A 27,775-nucleotide genomic window follows, 5' to 3' on the forward strand; every position below is an offset into this window, starting at 1 on the left:
GAATGGAATTTGTGGAGTGAGAGAGTTGATAATGGACCGTAAGAGCAGTTTTGATGATAGAGGTCATTGTTAGAGACGCTGAGGTTGTACTCTACTGAGAAGAGAAGAAATAGTATTCGAAGAGAGCGAGGTCCAGGAAGAAGACCAAAATGCAAGAACCACAGGACGCGGACGCAGGCGTAGACGAGCTCTTGGTGTCGTTAGGCTACAACTTTAGGGCAACGGACATGGCGGAGGTGGCGCAAAAGCTCCAGCAGCTGGAGATCGTTATGGCCACCGCTCAAGAAGACGGGATCTCTCATCTCGCCTCCCATTACAGCAGCCCCTCTGATATCGCAACCAGGATCGAAAGCGTGTTAATCGAGAGCAACTTTCCCCCTAATTTAGGTCCTGCCTGTGCTCCAAACCCTAGCAATAATTGCTGGACGGCCGCAGAGCTGCCTCCGCCTCCGCCACCGCCACCGGATTCTCAATTGTTTTATTCGAGTGATTTTGGAACGAGTTCCCAAATTAGCAGCTTAGTTTATCACCTCCACCGATAGAAGAGAAGAGGATCATAGCACCACCACCACCAGAACCCAGACCGGTGGTGATGGTGGACTCTGGGATTCGGCTGGTGCACATCCTGATGGCGTGCGCTGAGGCGGTGCAGCAGGAGAATATGAGCGCAGCGGAGGCCCTCGTGAAGCAGATCAGGATGCTGGCGGTGTCACAAACGGGGGCATTGCGCAAGGTCGCCACCTTCTTTGCTGAGGCCCTGGCCCGAAGGATCTTTCGATTTCACCCGCAAGACACTGGCGGCGACTCGTTCTCCAATATTTTGCAGATGCACTTCTATATGACCTGCCCTCATTTGAAAATCGCCCATTTCACGGCAAACCAGGCCATTAGGCCTTTGCAGGGAAGAAGAGAGTGCATGTTATCGATTTCAGTATGAAACAGGGGATGCAATGGCCGGCTCTTATGCAGGCTCTGGCCTTAAGGCCTGGAGGACCACCGGCTTTCAGGCTCACCGGTATCGGGCCTCCTCAGCCCGATAACACCGACCATCTGCAACAAGTGAGCTGGAAATTGGGCCAACTAGCTGATACACTTCGTCTTGAATTTGAATCCCGAGGCTTCGTGGCCCGAAGCCTCGCCGACCTCGAAGCCAATATGCTCGACGTAACGCCAAGCGAGGTGGTGGCCGTAAATTCCATATTCGAGCTGCACAAGCTGCTAGCTCAAACCGGCGCCCTCGACAAGGTGCTCGCCAGGGTCCGAGCCCTGCAGCCCCAAATCGTGACAATCGTCGAGCAAGACGCGAACCATAACAGGCTGGTCTTTGTGGACCGGTTCGCTGAGGCGCTTCACTATTACTCCTCTCTGTTCGACTCCTTGGAGAGGTGCGGCTTGCCTCCTGGCAGTCGAGACCAGGTCATGAGCGAGGTTTATCTGGGGAGGCAGATATTCGATATCGTGGCGTGCGAGGGTGCGGATAGGGTCGAGAGGCACGAGCCCTTGACCCAGTGGACGGCTCGGATGGGCAGCCGGGTTCGTGCCCGTGCACCTAGGCTCGAACGCGTTTAGAGTCAGACAGGCTAGCATGCTGCTTGCTCTTTTCTCAGGTGGTGATGGGTGCCTCATGTTGGCTTCGTCCCCTCATTGCTACTTCGGCTTGGACCATCACATGCAGTGATCAGTTGTCAAACGAATTCAACAGCTTGAAGAACACTTCCTGGTTATTATTAGTTTCCAAGTTGTATTTATTTGTGCTTTTAGTTTTATTTTTCCTTTTTTTGTAGACTTTAAAATGTAGGGGGCCAGGGTCAGTCAAAGTTAATGTTCCCCAAATTTCGGGTCATCGTCTGAAGCCCATGTGAGATGGGTTTTAAGTTTGATTCTCCTATCTCCTGGCTTATTTCATATGCTTATAGAACTACTGGATTTTAATTATTTTTGGAGTTTAAAATTTTATAATTAAACATCAAAATAGATTTTTTAGTAAGAATTTTTTACACTAAAATGATAAAATTTGAAAGTGCGCCTTAATTGGATTGTTACACTCTTTTAATAGGAGGAGCATGTTTAAGGCCCCTATAGAATGGTGGGAGATGGACCCAATATATACATGGAAATCTACAACATCGAGCACAAGATAATAGACAACATCGTCACACACACCCAATTTTCTTAGTGATCTACCGAATCCAGCCCCTCTTCTTGGAACCCTCATCTCCAAGGAAAATATCGTCGCACACCACACCCAATTTTCCTAGTGATCTCTCGAATCCAGCCCCTCTTCTTGGAACCCTCCTCTCTAATCCTTATGTTACTGTTTGTCTGAATTACATACATTTTTCAAACTATCCAATCCCACCATCCCCCAATCTTGGGCCCTTAACGTCTCCGTCTTTTCTGAGCTTATACTCTTTTGTGTCTTTCTCCTCGTCTCCTCCTTCCTTCAACTGCTATCCCTTCCAAATCCAGGTAGCTCAGATATCCATTAAATAGCTTGGCACCAATGCCCTTAACGAGAATGGCACTAAATGCCGAGAATGGTATTAAAATGCTTAGTGCCAAATTCTACATCCTTTCCTTCCTCCAGCTACTTTTTCACCCCGCAACCAACTCCTCAGCTTCAGCCAACCCTTGTACCTATTGGTATAACCCTACCAAACTTGACAATTTGTCCCAGAGGAGGAGGAGGTAGCGGTTAACCACAAATGCAGAAGAGGACATCAATTTAGAGGGGGAAGGCTGGATACTAATATGTATTCTTCTCTCTTCGATGATATGTATTTTTCTTAATATTAAGTAGTTTAGAGAACAAAAAAAACCCCTTTCGGCTCATGCGCATTTTTTCAACTTCAAAATGATTAGATAATCTATGGCTCTCTCTATACCCAACGAAATCTAGAACTACCTCTCTTCTCTCTCGATCTCCAAATCTGTCTCTCTCTTCCTCCTACCGATCCTCTCCATCTTAATGAATTACTTTCGATAAGTTCTCTCTCTCCCTCTACTTACAAAACTAGGAGGAATACTCGAGGTGAAGTGGCACTTTAACAAGGGAAGGCCCGAGTTGGGTCTACCCTGCCCTTAAGGGATTTGAGGGTTTGATGGAGATTTTAGAGAGAGATTAGGTGGACCTCTATGGTTGGATCCCTAATGTTTAGGGTGGTGAGATGGGGAGTATTGGGATTTGACTCATAGGATTTTGAGAGAGTTTTGTTGGGAAAACTTGGGGCGAGCTACAGAGGTATTAGTGGTCTCTGAGGATGAGGCAGCGGTGCATCGATATATGCCTCGGCTAAGCGTACGTGCACTGACAATGTGATTGCCCAAAGCCGTGTTTTGGCTGCTGAGGCCCGATTTTTATGCAAGGACAGCAGTGGTCATGTCGAGTTCCTTAGGTAGAAACATTAATGGGGGAAGAAGAGAGAAAGGGGAGAGAGAAGATAATCCCAAATCAAAATCTGAAAAGAGAGAGGGATGGAAGGACGTCATCCTTAGGAGAGGAAGATGATTTCCGTCCATTTGTTTTTTACATTCTCATTCCGTAATTAAAATTAAAGGATTATGAAGGCATTGATCTTTCGAGACTGGTTTTGATTGTTTTGGCCCGAAGTCATTTTGGGCCTGGTTGCATTCTTTGTACTTTTTAAGTTTTAACCTATTAAGAAAGGGAAAAATCAATGTATGTTATATGTAATATTTATTAGGAAGATCATTGTCAACTACATAGTTCTTCACTTCCTCCTTCCCCGGAGACCTTTAATAATGTTTACAGTACTTATGAGCACACTGAGCCCCATTAGATGCATGCTAAAAGCTTTATCGAAGGAACATTGCCAAGTTTGAATTGAGATATTAGTTAGTAGTTTCTTATTATTTCATCATCAATACACATTTTTTTGGGAAGAAGACATAAACCCCCTTCATTAAAAGTATAATCCCAAATAACCTTAGTCTCATAAATATCCCATGGAACCCCTTAAGTTAAATAAAATAGGGTGTTTAACCCGCTCCTTACCTTTTTCTCGTTCAAACAATAAAATTTATCCTTCTTTTGTTTCTTAATCATCATGTTTTTTAAATCCTGGTAAAGCTCTTTCTTGACTTGTAGACCTCTTCCTCCCTTTCTCTCTATCAAGTTTCTTGAATACTTCTCTCTCTCTTGCTCATCTCATGAACCTCACAAGTAAGTTAAGAGAGGCATTACCAACTCGATTTTTATGACGAGGTTATTAAAAAAAAATAATCAAGATAATGAAAAAACTGAAGGGGTTAAACGTCTTTTTTTGTTTCACTTGGGGGGATTCCATGAGACCAAGGGATCATCTGCTATAATAATTTTAGAGAGGGGTGTATATGTTTCTTTCCCATTTTCTTTTCCCTTTTCTTTCTTCACCTGTTGCACGAGAAGGGTTCAACAAGAACATTCTTTCATATTTTCTAGCCCTAAATTATTAATATATTTCTTAATTATTATTGAGGAATGATTTTGTTTATAGATAATCATGCACTTTCCATGGATAAACTGTATGCTCTACTTACGTGAAAACTGGGACACCATTCTTTCTTCTACTATATTCATTAACTTCACATAAATTGCCGGAATACATAGAAGTTCTATGCTAAAGTTTTTAAATTTTTGTTAAAGTTGATTACTTGTGCTCCTCATTCTTTTGTTCAAGTTTTGGAGGCTGATGGTGGCAGTGTGTATATGTGGATCATTTTGTATTATTTGTAAATGGTTACAGTTAATGGCACCGGCAATCTTGAAAGTTATGATGTAATGGGAATGTCTACAAATAGACCATTTTAACTTTCGTGCATGGAGGTCACAATCTTTCCCACTTATTAGATGTGGCTTGAAGTGAATCACAAAATCGAAAATTTTCTTTTGAAACTTTGTGTCTATTCAATAACATTCTTACAACCACCTATTTTAAAATTTAAAGGACAAAAATGATTGTGACATAAACGGTCTATTTGTAGATGATCACTTTTGTTATGTTCTTTGTTGTATAGGAAATAATTCTTGGATATTCAAGAGCCAATCTTCAGAGGTTGTTCCTAGTAGGATTTCCTTTCATATAAATAACTGGATGGACCAAGGATGATTAACCTACAAAAGGATTGTTGGGATTCCCTGGTTCTATGGGCACAAGTTTGCTAAGTGGGAGATAAAAGAAGTGTTTGTGAGAGATGAAAAAGAGGAAACAAAGGGTAGAGACAAGTCAAATTCGGAACCGAGATCTAAATATAGGTAGGAATCAATATTCCCTTATGGGAGAGAGGCGGTAGCGGTCAAGCTCCAGATCTGGGATTGCCAGATTGAGATTCCAAGAGAGGAAAGCCAGATCCACGCAACTATGTACCGAACACAAGTGGGAACCCCATAAGACGATGAAATTTTGGAGAGGCAAAAAACCAAAAGCCAAATAAAAAACGGAGGTCAGCTTAGTTTGAGTTTAAAAACAGGTTCAAAGGTTTTACGGGTATGGTTCCACTAAACGACCCCTTACCAAAAGCCAAATAAAAAAAGAAGGTCAGATTAGTTTGAGATTAAAGACAGGTCCTAACGTTTTACGGGTATGGCTCCTCTAAACGAGACCAAGAGGCTTTACAAAAATAAATGCATGAAAGACAAAAAAAATCACCTAAAAATTTAAGATTACACAGAGAAGGAAAATAAATTTTTTTTCTTACATGTGACATGAAAGAATGATCAAGATGCATCCGGTTTTTCCAAATACAAATAGAGTGCCTTGACCCTTCTGCACCTCTTTCTCTGTGTGAAAGTTATCATGTAAAGTACATGTCAGTGTAATCAACAGATCTCTAGAAAAAGAGTCAACCCCTTAGACAACATCTGAGGTGTAATCTTCCTTGCTATCCTTCTCTCTGGCAAGTGACAACCTCTCATCTAAAGCACGTGCTCCGCGATCCCTGTACAACTCACAACTACAAGCCCTCAGCCATCAAGGGAAAAATTTTGCTTTTCCTATTAATGAGGGAAAAAAGGATGTTACTTATGCAGGATGTTGGAAAGGCTGCAATCTTTCTGCAAAGATCTCAACCAGATTTCATTCTTAAACAGTTCCTAACTGTCTCCTTCTTAAGGTTGTGTTCACCCATGCACATGTACCTACTAAACCACTAAACGCATTTCATAATACAACTATTACTCTCTTTCTCTCTCTCTCTCTCTCTCTCTCTATATATATATATATATATATATATATATATATATATCAAACACATTTCGTAATGCAAATATTACTCTCTCCCTCTCTCTCATTATCATAGTGTCCTTGAAGAACAATCTGATATGTTTGATTCATTTTCTGTTTACAATCACAATTAGTTAATAATACCATGTGCAACCTTTTGATGGTCCATCACTCACTCATTACCATGGGTTATGATTGTTGGACATGATACACGAACACAGGATACGACAAGGAGCCCTCCTGAACGGTATACAAGCTGCAGGCTATGCATGCTCTCATGGGCTGAGGAGCTGAGCCCAAATTGACAAGATGCATGCCTTCACTTACAGTATCACAGTCATAAGGAAATGTGATGCAGTTTGGGAATATACTTAAAACAGTCGTAAGATCAGCTACAGAAAGAAATTATTGAATGGTTAAATTCACCGTCTTACCTCCTCCTTGATGCTTCGATAGGGTTTGATGTAGTCATTGACATACTGTCTAAGCCATGGCTGTCACTTTTTCTAGATACTGCAATCTTTCCACATAGCAATTTGTGAAAACCCAAAGCTAGAACATTTACCACTGGCCTGCAAATATTGAACGAGATACAATCATATAGCAGTAACAGAAACCCATATCACATGCTTTTAAGAATCTGCAACAAAAAAAAAAACTGCTGGCACAAATTTTTCTATTAATTTATTTTATCTGTTATAATAATAGCAAGAAATGTATCCCTGGGGAAGCTCAAACAGATGGATGCTTAAAAATAGTAAAGTGAAATAAGCAGAAATTTAAACCCAGAAATCCATCAAGAACTGGCAAATACTACCTCAAAAAGTCCGGAAAAAATGTGGCAAAAGCAAATTCATCATCTGGATCACCAATTAAATTGGTTTCTGGGTTCCTTTGAAAATAACGTAGGTAAAACCAACCTCCGTAAGTTCCAAAAATCACAAATGGAACGAACCGCATTGCTTCTACTGTGAAGAAGCTTAAAACAATAGTCATCAAGACCAGGATTGATGGTAGCCACTGATTACAAATTGGAAGGCAATGAAATCATGAAAGAAGAAGTTAGTACTACTTCAAATTTAAAGGAACAAATGTAGTTCGTAAAAAAGATTTACCTCAGCACGCAAACTGAATCTACCAAAACCCACAACCTCCTCGTCAGGCATGTTTTGTTTTACTCCGACCAAGAATCCCGATAGAACTCCATGAAATCCAGATAGAGGCATGTATCTGTAACCAAAAGAAAAAATACAATACAAATTAAAATTAAAAAGTTTTAGAACACATAGCCATTGGATTCGAACTGCAGAAAAAAATGAGACAAGCAACCATATAAGTAATACAACCCTTCTACGGAAAAGCTACAATAACGAAGTTTGACTTCCAAAGCATGGAACATAAAATGGAAAAGCAGTCTAATCTCAGTGAAGGCCAAGAAGCTATCAGGAATCAATCAATTTACTGACTTTGAAGCAATAATTTACTTAACTTTCATGCACAAACCACATCAAAGCTAAATTACCATTGTGAACTATTTTTCAATTTTTTGCTTCGTTGTTATAGCTTTTTATGCAAGTATGGCTACAGTACAAGGGCTTACCCGCAAGTCTCATCCTAGCACTGTTCTTTCACAACAAAAATAGTTTTAGATTTTTTTGGGGGGAAAAAAAGAAAATAAAAGAAAAAACTTTTGGGGTTATTGTGGGAATCGGTCCACTAGTGCTTGTTAACTCTTGAAAATCCCAAATTACATATATGACATCCATTATGTTAATAGTGCCAGAAATAGACTTAATATCCCCTACAGATAATCACTGTTCATCCCTGTTGCATCAATTGGAAGTACCACCAACTACTCATCGACTTATGGGCCTGTGCCCTTGAATCATGGCAAAAGCCAGGATAGCTAACATCCACTTTGAAATAGGTTCACTAGTTCAATTTGGTGTTAAAAATTTTTTGGTTAGATAGCAAGCATGCCTACCTTTGAAGATTTCACACAGAATTTATGAAAGAAGCACAACAGGGGTGTTGCATGGCAAGTGCAGTTGTTTTTTTTTATAAAGAACATGGCAAATGCAGTTAGAATGATTAGGAGGAAAGCCCTAGGTCCCAGAAAAGTATAAGAGATCTCATGTCACATAGGTTGCATTACCATTATAACTAGTTGTTGTAGTTGACAAAAACTAGGTCAATGAAATGTAAAGATATGTTATAGGATGAGAAGGGAAGGTGATTTTTCTCATCCACAGGGGCCCTTTCTGTGATGGTTCTTTGCTTGATGAGATATTGGTTCTTCATGAGGTATGAGGCAGAGGAAATATAAGGCCCACAGTGAGGGGCTATCGGTGGATGAATCTCTTAAATCGTAATTGAATAAGAGAGGAAGCAAGCAGTATGACTTCAAGCCCATAGCTCAATGGGATGGTGCTCATCTCACAATCTTGAGGTTATTCTTTGAACCCAGCAGACCCTTATTTGTTGCCTTATGGTGATTTCTATGTGTTCCATAACCATAAATCATCTCTAAACTGATCCCCCTCCAACCCCAAAGCATGTTTTCTAGCTGTTTCTGCGGTACCCAATAGAATACCTGTTAAAACAAAAATGGAAACAACTTGCAGCCTAATAGAACTTTTTTGGAGAGAACACTGCAAGCAATGGTTACACCTTACAAGAATTCTTAGATAGATAGATAAGAGAACATTTATAAGGTCGTCACATATTTTGTCCAAAGAGCATACCAATGGTTGATTCATTGACAACCTCATCTCACATTTTTCTGCTTATTACGATTATTACATAAATATTGCTTGCCAAGACAAAAGGGTTATTAGTAAAAGAATTCAAACTTCAAAAACATGAATTATTATAAGAAACACCAATTTATTGACAATTAAATAATTCAACTAACCTTCTTCGACAACAATTACTAAAAATCTATTTGGAAGAATGAGATTACTTACAGATATGTTTCTCTCTTTGTTGCGACATAAGAAATAATTGCAGTCAGAAATACCCCAAGTAAGGTGAAGAAGTTCACAAAGACAATGAACTTCAAGAACTCTCGAGTGCCCCATATCGGCTCTAATAGCTTCCCACCCAGTAGAAGACCAATTATGGTCAAAATCAACTGCCATGGAATTAACAAGAGAAGCGTGGCTAACAAAGTTAGTTTGAAGTTTTACTGTAACAAATATAAACAAGGGCCTAGCTCTAGTCTCTATACATGTACAAAATGGAATTATTTGAATGAACTAAAAAATAGAAACCTAATTCACTATTCAAGTTCAAAATTTGGAAAAAAAAAAAAAGAACACCTAGAAAACTAGAGAGGAAAAAAACAGCATGTGACAAGCCATTCAGATAGCAACTACCTAGGATATCTACGAAAGCTTATACACAAGGGGTCAATCCTTTCTTATTTTGGGAAGAAAACACTAGGCTTGATCCTTCAGATGAAAAGATTATAGTTAGAAATCAATCGAAGTTTGATGATTCTAATTATCCTCAAAGATTTTCATTGCTTTTCTGCAGTGCAGTATGGTCACATTAGCTATTGTACATAGAACAAATCTCAACAACAAAGGATGAAGGCTCAAAGTAAGTGCAACGAACAAATTTTTTTATTTGGTATCCAATTTTACTGAGTGATATAAATATGCTTATGAGATATTTGTCCAAAGTACTTGCTTATCCTCTTTATAGATCCACCAAAAGGAGAAAGCGCCACAAAAGGAGCACCAAAAATTACTACAAAGCATCCTAGGTGCCAATTCAATTTTGATGTAAGACAGATTTTGTAACTACCGACTAAAGTTGGAAAAATAAGCAATTAAACCAAAGAACACGGCATACTTCAACAGACTGCATATGCTATACTATTCAACCATCATATGGAAAGTTAAAACTTTAGCTTATTCTTCACAAACTCCTACACAAAGCTAATACAAATCATTCCAGGAGACCTCATCAGGCATTTTTTGACTCAAGGAAGAGTCTCCTAATTGGAGAAATGGAGTATCCTATCATCCTAATAACATATCAGACTTGGAAAGTCTCCAGCTGTCTGGTAGGGTCTCACTTTACCTCTTTTCCCCAAGGCTAGAGTTTCTCATATCTTGTTTCCTCTAGAGATTCCCACAGTCTAATAATTGTGTGGGGTATATTCTAGCTCATAACAAACTTCCCTGTGTCCTTTTCCACATCGCCCCTATATCTGTTTCTTAGGCTAGCCATCGTGGATACAACTATGTTTATGAGGTCCTGAGACTAGACTAGTTTCCATCTTTTCCATGAGTTATAACATCAGGATAACCTTAAAATATAATAATACATATATTACAACAGCGCTTAATCTCATTGCCCAACTTCTATGCTTAGACTAATCCTCAGTAACTGAAATGATGGTAAGATAACTCTAGGACAAACAGCAAGATAACAAGACACAATTTGAAGTTCACAAGTCTGAAAATTCAGATAGTAGCATTTGGCCTCGTTATTCCCACAGCTAGGAAAAGCATGGTATACAAAATCAGGGGCATACTGATGATTATGTCTTGCAATGTTTTTGGCTCACTGTGGACCTCAGACTAAGCCCTGGCCCGAGGTGAATAACTCAGCTGAGTTCAAATGAACTTGGCCAAGTAGTGTATACGGCCCAAAAGGCTCTAAAAAGTTTAAAAAAATAAATAAATAAATAAATAAAATAAAATAAAATAAAATGAAATGAAAATTGCATAATTGAAACAAAACCAAAGGCAATATAAAAAGTCCAAAATGATAGTATATATATATATATATATATATATATTAGGAGAAATCTTAGAAAAATCTAGAAAAAGATAAACATATAAAAATAAGGATATGAAAGTAAAACTCACAAATCATTGCAGAAAACATCCAAAGTACATACATAATTTTTTACATAGATTCCAGATTTTTACATTTTTCTTTTTGTAAGTTTTTGCTTTTAATTTTCTTAGGTTGCCAGAGTTGCACCCAAGTACTCGTGACTCAGCAAGGAGCCAAGTCCGAGTAACTCAGCCAAATCTGAGTGGACTCAGCCGAGTTTTGAATCATTGATGTCTTGTATTTGTTCTGTCCATATATTATATACATTGCGTATGCATTTTAAAGGTATCTACATGATTCTGTCCATGTCAACTCTCTATGTAAGGATTCATCCTCTTTCTTAGTTCATAAAATACAGTTCTCATATGTTCTAATAATGTAGCAAAGCAACCTTAACATTAAAAACCATTTGTTTGGATCTCTTAAGTTGTCAATCCACAAGACTCCATGATTCAGTTTTCGGCATTCTGACCAATGAGTTTTACCAAGCATCATATCCATAGAGATGTCGTTCCAAGGCATTATGTTTCTAATAAACTATCACAAGTCAGATTTAGGCATATGCACATTAATGAGTTTTACTAACGATCATACCAATAAAGATGTCATTCCAAGGTAATATGTTAAGAATAAACTTGGTTTCGGACTGATCATGAAATAACTCATCCACTCAAAATTAGATATGCTATATCAATAGTCACTCTATAATTTGCGGCAAGCACACATAGAATGGTCATGGGTGTGCCTACAAATATCTTTAGGATAGGCTTTCACACCGCTTTCACACTATTCCCCATATATCTGTAGAAGTAAAAAAGGTATTTTATCCATACACCAAATAAGGGTGCTCTAAATTATTGAGTACAGCCTGATTAAAAGGCTTTATTTAACCAGAAGGGCATCTCTCTCCATTTAATTTTATTTGAGTAGTAATTAAGTTACATTTTTGTACAATTTCATCCTCTGCCCAATTTTATTTTTGTAGTAATTTTTCTTTTCCCTTTCCGTTTTTCTTTGAGGTAATGAAATTTAATTCTGTAGCCATCCTCTTCTTTTTTCCACCTTTTAATGGGATTATTATTCTCCTTTTAAAATTGTATACTGATATGGCTTTTATTACCATAGAATTCTTGTTTTGCTATATTATTTTTGATAATTAACTGCATGTTCATTGATCAAAAAATTTACATGTGTAATTTCTTTAAACGAATGTAATTCATCCAGTGGATGAAATCTGCAATTAAAAAGTGTAACTACCAAAAACATGTGACTACATAAGTGGTTCAGTAATATCCTCCCTGGAACTTATTGCGTACCTTCGTATATAAATAAAAGATATTCTGATCCTACTAAAGATGTAAAAGATTTCCTCAAAAGTATTCGCAAATCTCCAAGGATATTCCACCTTTTTACTGTCCCATTGATTACATTCTCTGTGCCCCCTTTCACTGCTATTGAACTCTAGCCTGGCTCTCAAACCAACCAGGAGAGCTCTTGCTTCTGCAGGCCCAAATTTCCTATTGAGGTTCCATTGAAGTCTTCCAACTAGCATAGCTTGATGAGTGAGGCACAAATCTCATGGAGATGGAAAGCCAGTGATTCCAAAAATCCGAAATACCCCAGATTTATTTTCTTAACCTTCCCCAAGAAATATTGGTCACATTCATTTTATGTATCAGACATTCAATTAAGTGCTCCTCTGATTTGAAAAGCCTATCCTTCCTTTCCATCCTAATGGACCATAAAATTGGAACCAAAGTTATTCTCCATAGGATGATCCCAGATTTGGGCAGAGTATGCCATTGCATAAATAAATCTCCAATTGTTTCAGGTCAAACCCCATTGAATTGCAGAGAGAATTAAAACACTAGGCCTTTCCTTTTACTTTTTCAAGACAGTGATCATGGCTTTTGTTTCGTAGAATCTTTTCTTCTTCATCAATCCTATCGAAGAAGTGACCCAATGATGACACAGAAAACGTGAAATTAGTTTGTGAACTTCCTGAATAAGTTGTAAAAAAAAAAATCTTTTCTTGGTAATATTTGTACAAAAACCACCTGAAATTTCACTTATACTTCCTGAAATTTCTCGTGTTTTTAATTTAATCAAATGTAAAGAAAGGATGATGAGACCCGTAAAATCCAGAATACCCTTTTGATTTTATAAGGCGCATAGGTGTATTATCATCATGTCTATATGCTCTTTCAGTTGGGATATTCACGGTTCCGAAGTTTATTTCAGTTAAATTCTGCTCAGAATTGAAGCAAAAAAGAGAATTGTATCAAAAATGAAAGTGGAGAATTGGCGTCAAGTTGAACTCATCATATAAACATACAACACAAAATAGGAACACACAAATAGACATACATGTATAATGGCACCTGCCAAACAACTAAGTAATACTTTAATTTTAGACAGAGTAATGTTCTTGCGTTAGAATTAATTACGTTTTATCAGAATAACATTAAGAAACAAAGCAAGTTACCTACATAGCCATAAATGTCATCATTTGCATTGTCATCATTTGTTTGTCTGTTTCCTTTGTGGCTAAAATGATTTGCTGTAATTTTATTCTATATTTTTCATGTCATGATGTAGAAAGAGATGTAATGGATAGCCAGCTATGTTTCATATTGTTTGACCACAAAATCATAAATATCGATTAACAAGAGGGGAAAAAGAACTACTATCCATCAGTTATCTGTAGTAAAAAGCAACTATAATTCATTTTAACAAGTCTGGAAAGATCTACCCCAAATATTGACTGCTCAATGTACCCCGCAGTAATAACATTCCATGCAAATGGTATAGTCCTGCATATAACAAGAAAGCATGAGACCACAAAGCAAATGAAAATGAAAAGGCAAACACCAGGAGATAGGGAGAGAGGAGGGGGGTGAGAGAGGAAAAAGAAGAAGCATATGAGAAGAATCAAAGATGGGCTCTAGATTACTGTAGTAGAACAGACATTAATCTGTTTACAAGAACAGCTTTTAAAGGGGTAGATTTTAGTTGTTACTTTTCAAACTAAAAAACAGAACAGCTTTTAATTGTGGCTGCTACAACAAGGAAATGGAAGAGTTTCTCTTGGATATCTCTCCACATAAAACTCATCATCTAGCGGGCATAGATTCCAGAACAACAATCAAACAAAATTTCACCAACAAAAAATCATCAGCAAATAGCTGAACTGAGGAGGACATTCTCCTTCCCAGTTCTTGAATCAAATGAACATTTCAGAGACCTCAACATTCTTGAGTGAGATAATCATGTAACTATCAACAATAGTCTACAAACTATCAAGCCAAAACCACTCGCTCTCATCTGTAAAGACAAACGGCTCTGAGTTTTAATATACTAGACAAATGGAATGTTTATTGGATCCATAGTATTCATGCCAAGCTCTGCTAGTCTAAAGAGGATTATAAAGGCAAAGGAATGTAGAGATAAGGAAACTACAGACCCTGCAGCCACTTTTACAAGTAACTTTTGAAAGGATAACCAGTACTCGGATTTCAGATAGTTACAAAACCTGATGTAGCATGCTAACAGATACATAACGTACATTCTTGCTGAGGGGTGGATACCAAGTAGAATTATTGGTATCGTTGAGCTTACTTGAGAGGCACAAGTGACATCAATTTTGTAACCGTTGAAACGATAGCATGTAAAGATAGGAATTATGACTAATCTCAACCTTGAAGAACTCATGCATTAATAAAGTAACACAACTGCATGACTTGCAAACACAGAAATATCATCTCACAAGATCAAAGCATTCTCCGAATTTCTCTTTCCAAAACAAGCTTTACGAACTCTAAACAGCACAGAAACTTTCTCTTTCTTTTTTCAACAAAATGCAAACACAACAAATTTCTGCTTCACAAACTAGAAATGAACTTCATTTGACACGATAAAAAAAACTAAAGCCCAAACAACCAGTAGAAAACAAAACAATATCATCTTGGACCATACCACACGGGGTAATATAAAACTATTGGGATATTTGGCACATATAAGCTTATCAGAACTAATTAACCTAAATGTATTCCCTGTTTAAGGAACAATCAGAAGGGAGCTAAGTCACCCAATGTCATCACTCCATTTATCATTTGGGCCTATGGTGTTAGCTTTAGGAATCAGGATTTATTATCCAAGTTTTGTATTGTAAATACAAAATAGCACTTAATCAGAAGCAAAGACAAATAGGCTGGAAATTTTGAGTTCAGTAAAAATAGTTTAGGTGTAAGATAACAGTGTGCGCCGTGGACATCCTGATCCTATGGTTTTTCTTTTTTCCCTCCTGTGTTGATTAACCATGTCCATGTTTAGACACCACAGGTTTTCACTTATATATATAGTTGGTCTTCATATAGAATTATTGTGTTTTCATATCATGTATTTCTCATATTATTGACTAATTCCACAATTATATGTAACTAATCTTTCAATAAAAACAATCAATCACTTGGATTTCAAAAATAAGAATGAGCATAGGCCTAGAGGATCCATCTCAACTTGCAGGCAATTTCTGGAATACATAAGAATTTAGTTCACAAAATAAATTTGATCAGCAGTTTAACAGCAGAAGCAGGAAATTTCAGGTCCTGATCGACAACACAGGTTTAGTATAAACAACAAATGCCCAAGATTAAGTCCCAATTACATTCTAAATTCCATGCATAATGTATTGTACTACGATGTAAACCTTTACTAGGAAAATGATTCAGATATCAGGTAATACTTACTTTCCTGGAATCAATGTGACATAGCCAAGTATCCAAGGAAATAGTTGTGAAACAACATATCCAATGCATATGATAGCAGCCAGCCCTTTGGATAGCCTCGTATACCCTGTTAAACCACCCTGACATGAGAAAAAAATTCAAGCACATCAGGCCCTAGTGCTATGGTAATGATTACCCCAAAAAAAGGGAAGAAATTTGAAATATGATCAATAACAACTAACAGGGACCCCGATTTTGGAATTTATTTGAAATAGCCAATACCAAACTCGAACAAAAGAATAAACAGGAGTCCGAATCAAAATGGAACGCAAAAACAGTAGCATAAATAAAAAATGTTGTCCATTTAGATTTCTACAATTTAGAACAAAAATTAAACAACAAATAAGGAACATCCAAGCTGAAATATGCAAACTATATTTTTTGGTATGAGGAAATTTTTACACTACTAATTAGCTTGTATTAACATACAATATGCAATCATTTCTTAAGAGGTGCACTTGTCTAGTTATCTTATTTTACATATTTTACCTCCTTTTCAATAGCGAGTAAATTAGCTATTGTACTTTTGCCAAGTAAAAGAACTTTAGAGGAGTACAAGTGATGAAAACATTAACAAAAACTGTCTATGAGTATGACAAGATAAATGAAAATCCCAAAGCCCCCAATCTATCAGCCACCATATTGGCATCCCTTGATGCATGCATCACGTTTATAACAACAAAATTAGCCAATACATATTTGAATTTAGACTTCACAGAAAATCATTTTCAACCTCCACGGAGCCCAAGAGAAGCTTGTTAACCATTTGATCACACTTAGTGAATGGCCTGCAATCATGGTCAACCCTTCACCTATTTGGTGAGAACTTGCACTCCTCCTAGACATATATTTGCATAAGCCTAACTAACATCTCCATCACGAAGTGGTACTACATGGCACTTTAGGGTTGTTCCAGAGACATTTCATGTAATATTTGCCAAAACTGAAAGAGCCCCTTAGTAGAAGTGCCAAAAGTCGGTGTAACCGTTATCAACAATTCCAAGATGCTTCTGGTTTTCCAGTCTAACAACCTTCATTCTCCCATTCTGTTTATTGTTGTCATGGGGCGAATGGGCAGTCGGGCCTCTGTCTATTGTTGTCATCAGGGCCTTGACAATCATTTTCCCCACATTTTTTAATCTGTGGAAGATCTCTCCCCGTATATGTATGAACACAGGCACACTCTCTAGCATGTCAATATGCAGTCCTACTTTGTGTGTATGTATGTGTGTCTATCTCACTCATACCACGTACTTGCCTGTCTCTCCCTAATATGCAAATCTAAAAGCAAACTTATCTACTTAATGCACACGAGTTTGTGTGTGTGTATACATGAGAATAAGTAAATGTCGGATGTGGGTAAGCACATAAGAGAGACATTCACGTAAACTGGTGTGTCTACTACCACGCTGATGCTAGAAGAGAATGAGGAGGTTTGGGATTTTCAGCAGATTGGAGACAAACTCTGATGGTTCATGTAGGCAGGGACTGCAACATGGACAAGAGAATCATCGGCCAAAAGGGTGTGGTCTGATGCGAGCTCAGAGCAAGCCAGTCAAAGTGGTTAGTTGGCTCTAGCACCTTGGAGGGATATCTTGTCAAAAGCCATGGTTTGTTCTTTCTGCCTACCTCGTAAGGACTTCCTTGGGCTTCTGGACTGGTGTCACAAGACTTGCAGGTGTGTGCCACTCTTAGGAAGCTTCCAGCAGGTAGGGTTCTTATAGTATTCACTGATATTGCAGATGCTAAGAGAGTGTTCAAACAGAGGCATTGGAGATTTGATGGGTCTTTGACAACCCTTGAATGGTGGCCTCCTAGAACTAACCATTCCTAGATGAAGCTTCTAGAGGTCTGGTTGATAGTGGAGGGCATTCCCACAGATGCTTGGACTAAAGAGATTTTTATGATATTCGCGGAGGAATGTAGTAAGCTAATAGCAGTCGATTGGAGCCATGTCTGCAGGGGAATCTCAAGAGCAACTGAGGATCAATGTGCTTCAGCTACCAGATAAAGAAATTCCAAGTGAGCTTATCCTCAAGGTGGCTGAAGACAATTTCGAAGCGCTTATTCGCATTGAATCCTCTACCATGGCCAACAGAGTAGTTCAAGAGCCTTAGAGGGATTTGCAGAGGGAGAAAGAAGAAAGGCCCACTCATACCATCCCTGACTCGAAGAAGGCCCAGCAACCACCTAAATCTCAGCAGCAATGGACGTTAGTTTCCAGAAAGAGAAAGAAGCCCCATCCTTCACAGAGAGGTAACCGTTCTTTCTATTCCAATCAGGGTAAAAACCACCTATCAAGGGGAAGATTTGGAGGAGAAAGTCCATTGGTTCTGATAAAGGCAAAGAGGTTCAGAAAGGGGCATAAAGTTGTCATGTAAATTCAAATTCAAAATCTAAAGGTCCTCCATTGAGACCGCCAAGGCCTTCTCAACCCTTTGTTGCGTCGTCTATTCTTAAGGACACGTGGCAGAATCCTGTTAAGGCACGTGGCGAGAGTAGAGAGCAACCTGGTGCATCTGTCGGTGATGGGAGAAGTAGCAGATCGTTAGTGGGATCTAAGCCTGATCTAAGCCTACTCAGCAGCCAACATTGCAGCACTTCATCCAACCGACATGTGCCACATTCTCAACATGCAGACATAAGGGACGGCAAAGAGTACGGTATGTGTCTTTAATGTGAATGGGCATGAGTATGGCACATCCAACAGTGAGGATGAGGGTTGGGGATCGAAAACTGAAAGGCCAACGCAGCAGTTTTCATCTCCACCCTACATCTCATCGATGTCTGCGACAAGTACACAGATTGTAGATGAAGAGATGGCGGAGAGTACAAAGTGCACAGAGAAAGATAGAGGTAAATCTGCATTTGAGAATGGGGTTGGGGTTGTGGTGGTAGCACCACTTGTGCCCTAGCTATGGTCTCGATTTCTATTCTCACCTAACGCATTCCAAAACCTCTAACGATTTCAAAAACGGGTAGGGGCTCGTCACCCCCACTGAATTACCCAAAAATAAAAAAAGAGGTAAATCTGCATTTGATAGTTCGGGAAGCTTTCTTGCTTTTTTGAGTACCCTGTCAAGGTCTACGAAGAAGGTGATAAAACTGGTCAGGACCTCCAACGCTCAAAGAGAAGCACAACCGTATAACCTTGCTGGTTTGTCTTTCTTTGCGGTGCTTTGGTCCTTTCTGCTTCAGAACAGCAGCCGTTCTCAACCAGTGCTTCCCCTATGGAAAACCAGCGTATTACTATTGGCGAGCCCACAGACCAAAGATTTACATCCAGAACCCGCATAAAGTTTATGGCCTTCCTGCCAATGCTGCTTCCATGACCATGCGCCAATGGGAAAAAGGTTTCAACTAGGGAAATATTGCAATCACTCTTCCTAATATGCTGGTGCTGGAGGCTCAAATAGTTAAAGCTTTGTTCATTGCAAGATGCCAATAAAACCCTCCCCTCATCGTCATGGAGTCCTCTAACTCTTCTGCGGAAGATCCATTGCCTAGATCCCACAACTGGAAAAAAGACAAAACCCCTAGAAGGGATGCAGTGAGAGCAAAGGTTGGGGATATGTTGGCCGCCATGCATGTTACTTACAAAGGCTCTATTAAAGAAGAGGAGGAACCCCTGGCTGCCGAAGAAGTCGAAGTAGGGGCGCAACCGGATGTTCAAGAAGTGCAGATGGCCTAGGAGAATCCAAGGAGATGAGGTGCAGGCGCAAGACTCATCAGAGAGATGGAGATGCTATAGGCAGAGGTTCTGTTCGATCCTCTTAATGCTGGCTTGGCTGGGTCACCAAAGTGGGGAAGGATTTCCACTCCAAATGAGGCTTATTACCAAGAACATCAGAGGGTTAGGAGAGACAAGAAAGAGAAGGGCTCTAAGACCATTAGCCAGGGAGTTCAAGCCTCACATGGTGTTATTACAAGAGACAAAGTTGTCTTCCCCTACACCGGTTCTGGTTAAATACTTTTAGGGGCCGTTTGGACACCTGAAAATATATTGTCTGTGAAATATATTACTGGCGTAATACATTAATATGTAATACATTACCTGTAAATGGATTGTTACTATTTGGGTAGTATTTAGATGCAACCTAGGAAATACAGTGTTATTGTTTGGCTATGTCTGGAAGAAATAGAGGAAATGCATTACCAACATTTTACCAGCACGTGCCTATAAACTATCATTTCTTTCTTTTTTGTCACAAAATTCTACTAAAATGCAAAGTTATCATTTTCTTCTTTTTTGTCACAAAATTCCACTAAAATACTGAATTAAAATCATCACACTATTCCAAAAATATTTCTAATAATAACATTATCACCATTCCAAAAAGAATTTCTAATAATAACTTGTACCATTTTACAGTCATGACACTATTTCCTACTTATTTTAAGTGCCTTTGGCACTTATATGCAATCACACGTTTTCTAACATGACATTGGTTTCAACATGATAAGTCATTGGAAGAATATGATTGGAATAACATGATTTTATTATGATAAGCCTATTTTTATTTATTTATTATAGAAGTCTTTCAAATGTCTCTCTATATAATTTCAAATAAACAATAAATTTATGATACTAAATTCAAAATCTGTAAAGTACGAGTTAAAAAAGGGGAAGAAGTTTGATTAGTAAACTAGAAGGTTTAGTAATTCCAGTATAAAATTTTGAGGTATTGGAGGAGACTAAAGAGGTATGTTATTTCAATTGAGATTTTAATAATCTCTTATGAGGATTATGTTGTGTGAAATTTTTTATTATGATTGTGTTGCATAATTTATCATTAATTACTGATTTTTAGTTTTATTATTTTTGTTTTTATACGACACTGATGCCTTCAGATAAAGGGACGAGCTTAAACAGGGAGGGATCACATTATGTTGTGTGAAATTTTTTATTATGATTGTGTTGTGTAATTTATCATTGATTACTGATTTTTATTTTTATTATTTTTGTTTTTATATGACAGCTGATGCTTTCAGATAAGGGCCGAGCTTAAAAAGGGAGGGGTCACCTAGTTATTATGAAGAGTAGTTATTATGAAGAGAGAGGGCTTGGGCTTAGAAGATTTTTCTAATCAGGGATAGGGTAGGCAAAAACGCACACGAAAGATTTCCCAAAATTACCCGTCACTCTCATAATAGATTTTTTACCTATCACCACACGTAATGGATTTCTTGATTTTTGGGGAAATCTCGTGTAATCTCTTTCCCTTTCCTTACGATTAAGTGTACCCAAACAGTGGAAATGCAATATTTCCTTGTAATCTATTGTCACGTAATAGATTTCCAGGTACCCAAACAGCCCCTTAGGGTAGTACTCTTTTTGGGTTATCTTTTGTGTCATCTGTTGGGTTGTCAAGCAGCTTGTTGCTTGTTTAGGACTCAGCACTATTAACTGGGTCAATTTTTTAGCAATCTAATAGAATATTGTCTGCTTTGTTTTGTGGCCCATAGCCACATTCTCTTTGGTGCTTGTTGATGGTGTATGGGCCCGTAGCCCAAAAATTGAAGGTAGTTTTTTTTGGTGACTTGGCTAACGTTATTCAATCTTGTAATGTACCATGCCGTGGGGAGGGTGATTTTAACCAGACTAGTCTGGCCGCATGAATTGAATGCAATTAATAAAATCACACCTGCCATGTCTAATTTCTACAAATTCATTTGCACCAATGAATTAATTGACTTCCATATTCAGGTTGTTAAATACACGTGGTCCGATAACTCCACCACCCATCCTTATATATCAAAATTAGACAGATTCCTCGCTACACCATCCTGAGAAAACTTGTGGCCTAAAACAGAAGTTAAGGCCCTACCCAATTGCACGTTTGATCACACCCCTGCTTTTGAGGATGGAAGGGGATATCTATGGCCCTCCACCATTTAGGTTTGAATTGATGCAGCTATAAAGCAGTTCTTACAGAATGAAGTTTTATTGTTGTGGCAAAACACTTATGGACAAGGTTGGAGAGGTCATGTAATTGCCAAGAAGCTGCAAATCCTTAAACATAGACTTAGACTGTGAAGTGGAGCAAAATTTGGCCAACTCAAATCCAAGCTTGCTGAAGTCAAGCAGATCACCAATGATTTAAATAGATGGGAGCAGAAAAATGGTCTATCAGAGGATCAGAAATTGAGTAAGGAGGCCAAATGTACTGAGTTGGACGACTTGCTAATACGTGAGGAGATTTATTGGTTTCGATCTTGATCAGAGTTAAGGAATTGGACAATAACACAAGTACTTTCATGCAATTGCAAACTCTAGACGGGGGAGGAACAGCATTTCAGGGATTGAGATTCCAGAAGTACAAGACGATGATTGGGAAGGGAAGGAAAGAGCCATAATCCAATTTTTCACAAAGGCCTACACCTCTGAGCCCAAACTCCCCTTCAATCTTGAGGAGACACCCTTTGAGAAACTCTCTCCGAACCATGCGCTAGCTTTAGAAAAGGAGTCAAAATATGAGATTAAGGAAGCCCTATTTTCCCTCCAGGGACAAAGCCCAGGGCCTGATGGCTTCCAAATAGCCTTTTTCAAGAGTATTGGGACGTTATAAAATTAGACTTTTTGGTATTCTTCAGGGAATTCTATAGTACGGGGGTGGTGAATAAAGCCATCAATTCCACCTTCATCTCACTCGTTATTAAAAAGAAGGCAATTCAAACTCTTCAAGACATACGTCCTATTAGTCTTCTTTCTTCAATCTATACGATCCTAGCCATGGCCCTGGCTAATTGGCTCAAAACCGTTACTCAGGAGATCATTAGTGGGCATCAAAGTGCCTTTAACAAAGATAGACAAATTCTAGATAGCATTCTGGCCATGTGCAGTGCAGACCCAGTACAACACCTTTTAGGTGGTATGTGTTGGTTCAAGTGGAAGGCTCAAAAAGGGCAAGGGGTAATCTCAAAAGGACATGGTTGGAAGTAGTGAATAAAGATATGGGGACTTATGGCCTCACTGAGGGTATGGCCCTTGATACAGCAGAATGGCAGACCAAGATTCGTGTCGTCGATCCAAAATAGTTGAGAAAAGGCTTTGATGATGATGATGGTAATGATTTTGGTAACTCAAGAAACCATCCACCATGTTAAAAAAACTGGAATTAAGAGGATTTTATGCAAATTAGATTTCAAGCAAGCTTATGACAGGGTTGAGTGGGACTACTTGGACAAAAATGGAGGACTTGGATTCAGGGTTGTCTCTGTTCAGCCCATTTATCAGTCTTGGTGAAGGGCAAAGCAATGGGATATTTCAAAAAGCTGCAAGGGGACTCGGGCAAGGAGACCCCTCTCTCCTTTCCTCTATAAATTGGTGGCTAAGTCATTTTGTCTTATGCTTATGAATATGCTTAATCGGCGGCTGCCCCTCAAGACCCGGTGAGCAAGATCGTCCGGCATCACAGGTCTGATGCCCCTCAAGACCCGGCCCAGCAACACTCTCCTTGAACTACCAGTCCCTCAGGATGAGAGCTATCAATTTTTCCCAAGCAACACATACTCTCTCCCTCTACCCCTACCCCTCTATTTCTTTCTTTGAGACATAGAACTGCAATGACGTCAAGCTAAAACAACACACACTTTTGCTCACGCTGTAACAGAGTCCTCAGTAGTGTCTCCTACTTGGTAATTTCTCCTTCTCCCCCATAAGCAGTCTTGCTCTTTCTGTCATCTAATTAGTAATTTCTACCTTTCCCCCGCGAGCATTCTTGCACTTTTTGCACTTTTTGTATGTAATCTGAGCACCCAATATGTGGGATGCTGTCGGTAGTCGTTTCTTCATGTAAATATTTTTTGTTTTAATACAAAAGTTAACATTAAAAAAAAAAACTAGAGGACAGCTACAAGGCCTACCAGCATCACATAAGGGCCCATTAATATCCCATTTGTAGTATGCAGATGATACTTCTCACTAAAGAGGATTGGTCTCATATACAACATGTTTGACTTTCCTTAAGTGCTACCAACTGATCTGCCACAATCCTTATGAATAAGACAAAGCTTATGGGTATTGATTGTGAGGAGGCAGACATTAGAGAATGGGCACAATAGCTGGGTTGTGAGAGTGATACTCTTCCTTCCAAATACATGGGAATTTTGTTATTCGATAGCAGACTATCTTCATCTTCATGGGACCCAATCATTACTAGATTCTGCAATAAACTGGATGGCTGAAGAGTAGTATCTCGTTTTGAGAAGTATTACACTCATTAAATCCACATTGGCTAACTTTCCAGTTTACTTTTTCTCCTTGTTCAGAGCCCTTGCCAGGCTAATTAAGTAATTAGAAGGATTAATGAGGCAATTCTTGTGGAGTGGGTTTGCAGAAAAGAGGAAGTTTAACTTGGTAAAGTGGAGTAAAGTTGCTTACGAAAAAAGAAAGGTGCCTAGGTATTAGATGACTAAAACCTTTTAATAAAGCGTTGCTCACTAAGACGTAGTGGAGATTGGCTCAGTATCATAATCAACTATGGGTCCGGGTACATAATAAATATGTCCTTAATGTCACAGGGATCCTGACAAGAAGTAGAAGAAGTAGCCCGTCCGTCTACCCTGTTTGGGGACGTATTAAGACCACCGAGGCTTATTCCAATCATATGCTAGATTGCTGCCTGGATATGGAGGAAAAATTAAGTTTTGGCACTCAAAGTGGCTCGGACCAACTCCATTGAAAGTTTAATTCCCATAACTATACGGTAGAGCCAAAAGGAAGAATGCTTTGCTAAAAAGGGTGTTTAGTGGAGAGGACTATGGGATAGTATGGAATGTTGATTTCATTCATAGGAGAGTTCACCGCTTTTGAACGACAATACCTCTCCTTCTTGGCCATTCTCTACCGAGCTTTTCTTCTGCTCAGAGAAGAGGATAGGGTCATATGGGATCTAAGACCTGATGGTCTTCTCTGTGAAATCTCTTTATGACATTATCTATGTTGATCAATGGATCAAAGGTTTAGTCATTATACCTAGTATATGGGCCTTCAAGATACCGCACAAAGATAAAGCCTTCTTATGGTTGGCGGACAATGATAGATCTCTCTTGATAGAGGAGCTTCATAAGAGGGAGATGATACTAGTGAAAATGTGTCTACTTTGCAAGGAACAAGAGGAAACCAATAACCATCTTCTCCTACATTGCAAAACAGCTGCTCTAATCAGGGATTGGCTCAAGGCTTTGTCGCAATGGCAATGGATTATCCCAAAAACAAGAGCCGAATTTATAACTCAAATCAAATCACCTCCTTTCTTGAAGTTGGGATTAACATTGTGGAGGATCGCTATATCTGCAGTTGTTCGGCCCATTTGGAAAGAGAAACAACAGAGTATTCCAAGGTAAAGGTCATGATATTGCGTACTTGAAGCATATCATCCTTTCAACCAAGACCTCTTGGGCCTAAGCCTTGAAGGAGTTTCAGGATCTGCAGGTAGCAAACTTCCAAACCAACTTCACAGATTTTCTATACTTCAAGAAGCCCAAGAGCGGTAGGATTGGCATTTGGATTCTCCCCCTAAGGGATGGTTCAAACTTAATTTTGATGGGAGTGCGAGAAAGGAAATAGGAGCAGCAGGTTATGAAGGGTTACTTAGAAACTCTCAAGAGGCCACCATTTGGAGCTATCAAGGAACCTTAAATGGTTGAGAGGCCATTCAAGCGAAAGTCTGTCCACACAAACAGGAGTGACCCGGTTGTCAAATGAGCACAACAATGTTATTGTTGAAGGGGATTCTAGCAATGTCATCAAGTGGTGCAATAAACCACACTCTATACCTCGGGAGTTCAAACAGTCCATGAGAGAAATATTATACACTCTCAAAGGCCGCGAGGTTTGTTTTTAGCACATCTGTAGAGAGAAAAATGGAGACGCAGATGCATTAGCTCAAATGGCCTGTTTGCATTGGAGGTAACAATTGATTCTGTCATCCTCACTTTTCCCTCTCTTCTTGCCTTACTTCTTTTCCTTTTTTCCTTCCTTTCCCCTCCCTTTCTTCTTCTCTCTCTCTACAATGTCACACTTCCATTCTCTCAATGAAATTTCGGTTAACATTCTCAAAAAAAGAGAGTATCAATACAGGATTCAAGTAAGCTAGCATGGAGGCATCTTCACCAGGAGGGAGATAAGCTCATAACCAGTATCAATCTTCAATTTTCGAGTCCCAAATTGCCTGAAGGTCTAGTACCAAAAATCACCATGATAACTCAATTGCTCTAATTGTTCAGCTCAGCATGGGCTAATTATTTTTTCAATAATTGAAAAGAAAAATGGTTTTGGAAACATCAAGAAGATAGGAAATCTAGAGAGAGAGCCAAACTTTAAGGTCCTCAACAATTATATACAACACGCACACGGAAACAGAGAAGGCTAAACTTGAACCAATTTCAAACGCACGTAATAGATTACAGATAGAGAGGAGCGCCTAAACAACAGTGTGAAACTCAAGAGAGATATGGAGAGAGAGAGAGAAAGAGAGAAAAAGAGAACTCAATGTGAATGAAAATGGAAAGGCGTGTTGAAGGTTTGAGCCGAAGACGAAGACGAAGAAAAGCAAGACTTACAGTAGAAGTTGCAGGACTCATGGCTCGGTGTTCCTCCGGACAGATGCCCAAATCCTGAATCTAGAGAGAGAGAGAGAGGAATCTAGAGAGAGAGAGAGCGAATAGGAGAGTTTATGCGGGAAAAGGTAGGTGGCTTTGAGGCAGAGGACGGTTTTTAATTTGGGTGCGGTTTGTATAGGGTCGAGGCTCTAAACAATCAAAGTAAAGCCCATCTTCAAATTGTGGCAAGAAACGCGGTTTCAATATTGGAAATCTTGATTGCTTTAAAATATAATAAATGATTTTATAGAAATTTTGATTGTTTTAAAATATAATAAATGATTTTATAAGATATTTTTCCACCCATGCATATAGGGCCTCTAAAAGGTCATTATTAAAATTGACACAAATCTCTATAAAAGTTAAATCTCACGCCAATATGATGATTTTTTTAGAGATCTATATCAATTTTAATAATGATCCTTTAGGGTCTTATATATATGAGTGGAAAGGGTCCTATCAAATCATTACTTTTAAAATATATTTTATTTTTTATCATAAAATTTAAAACTTCATAAATAGTGTAGATTGAGAAGATCTATGAAAATCTAAAAAGTTGATGGTCCAAAAATACATTACAAGATGCATTATTTCTAAAACTTAAAATTTATTATTTTTTCTCATGACCATGTATATTGAGATCGAGATAATCAATTTGAGGGTGTTTAGGCATCAAAACAACCTCTTTTAGTTAAATTTTTTGAAGTGGGTTCTACTTTGATTGTTTAAAACCTCGGTTCTATATAAAACAATTAAGAATAAAATACTATTTAAGTGTTTAGAACCTCGGTTCTATATAAAACAATTAAGAATAAAATACTATTTAAGTGTGACATTGTGATTGGGGCCATCTTAGTTGGCCATTCTGATCATACGGCTGAGAGAAGGGTGGCATGTATAAATCCACTATACCGGATAGCATATAAAAGATTTTCCATTAGAATATGATCACATTCTTTTTTATAAAATTATGTGGATGATCATTTTTTGAGATTTTCTATTCCTATTTTTCCACGGAGTATAATAAGTTGATATTTTTAATTTTGTTATATATTGGGGCCATCTGATGTTTCCATGGGTGGCAATGGACCTGAACCCAACCTGGGACCCACCAGGTATACCAAACACAAGTCCAGATAGGGGTTCAGTATTTGGATCCAACTGGTTGGATCCGGGTCTAAAATTTGGACCCTGAACACTATTCGAGTCTGGGTCTGGGTCTGATTGGATTCGACTCCTACCTATGAATTGTTTGAAATAAAATACTTCTAGCCCTATTTGTTTGGGCGTATTAAGGATTGTATACGA

General features: G+C 38.6%; 1 protein-coding gene and 1 pseudogene across 2 annotated transcripts; one reads left to right on the forward strand and one right to left on the reverse strand.

Annotated features, from left to right (window-relative positions):
- On the forward strand, window positions 1-1,833 carry LOC18436025 (DELLA protein GAI1-like; annotated as a pseudogene).
- Window positions 1,834-5,675: 3,842 nt separating this feature from the next.
- LOC18436022 (rhomboid-like protein 19) lies at window positions 5,676-26,669 on the reverse strand. Of its 2 annotated transcripts, XM_011625767.3 has the most exons (8): window positions 26,429-26,669; window positions 15,824-15,942; window positions 13,828-13,888; window positions 9,188-9,354; window positions 7,337-7,451; window positions 7,039-7,241; window positions 6,656-6,793; window positions 5,676-5,937 (listed from the first exon to the last, which is right to left on the reverse strand). In XM_011625767.3, exons 1-8 carry the CDS (start codon window positions 26,447-26,449, stop codon window positions 5,850-5,852), a joined length of 912 nt encoding a protein of 303 aa, XP_011624069.1. In that variant the 5' UTR covers window positions 26,450-26,669; the 3' UTR covers window positions 5,676-5,849. The 2 variants fall into 2 exon arrangements, 1 of the variants encoding a protein (XP_011624069.1); XR_016060530.1 differs by lacking the exon at window positions 7,039-7,241 and having other exon boundaries at window positions 26,429-26,589.
- Between the last annotated feature and the right edge of the window lie 1,106 nt (window positions 26,670-27,775).

The sequence above is a fragment of the Amborella trichopoda genome, chromosome 8 (genome assembly GCF_054954075.1).
Source record: "Amborella trichopoda isolate Santa Cruz 75 chromosome 8, AtrichopodaSantaCruz75HAP2 v2.0, whole genome shotgun sequence".
NCBI lineage: Eukaryota > Viridiplantae > Streptophyta > Magnoliopsida > Amborellales > Amborellaceae > Amborella > Amborella trichopoda.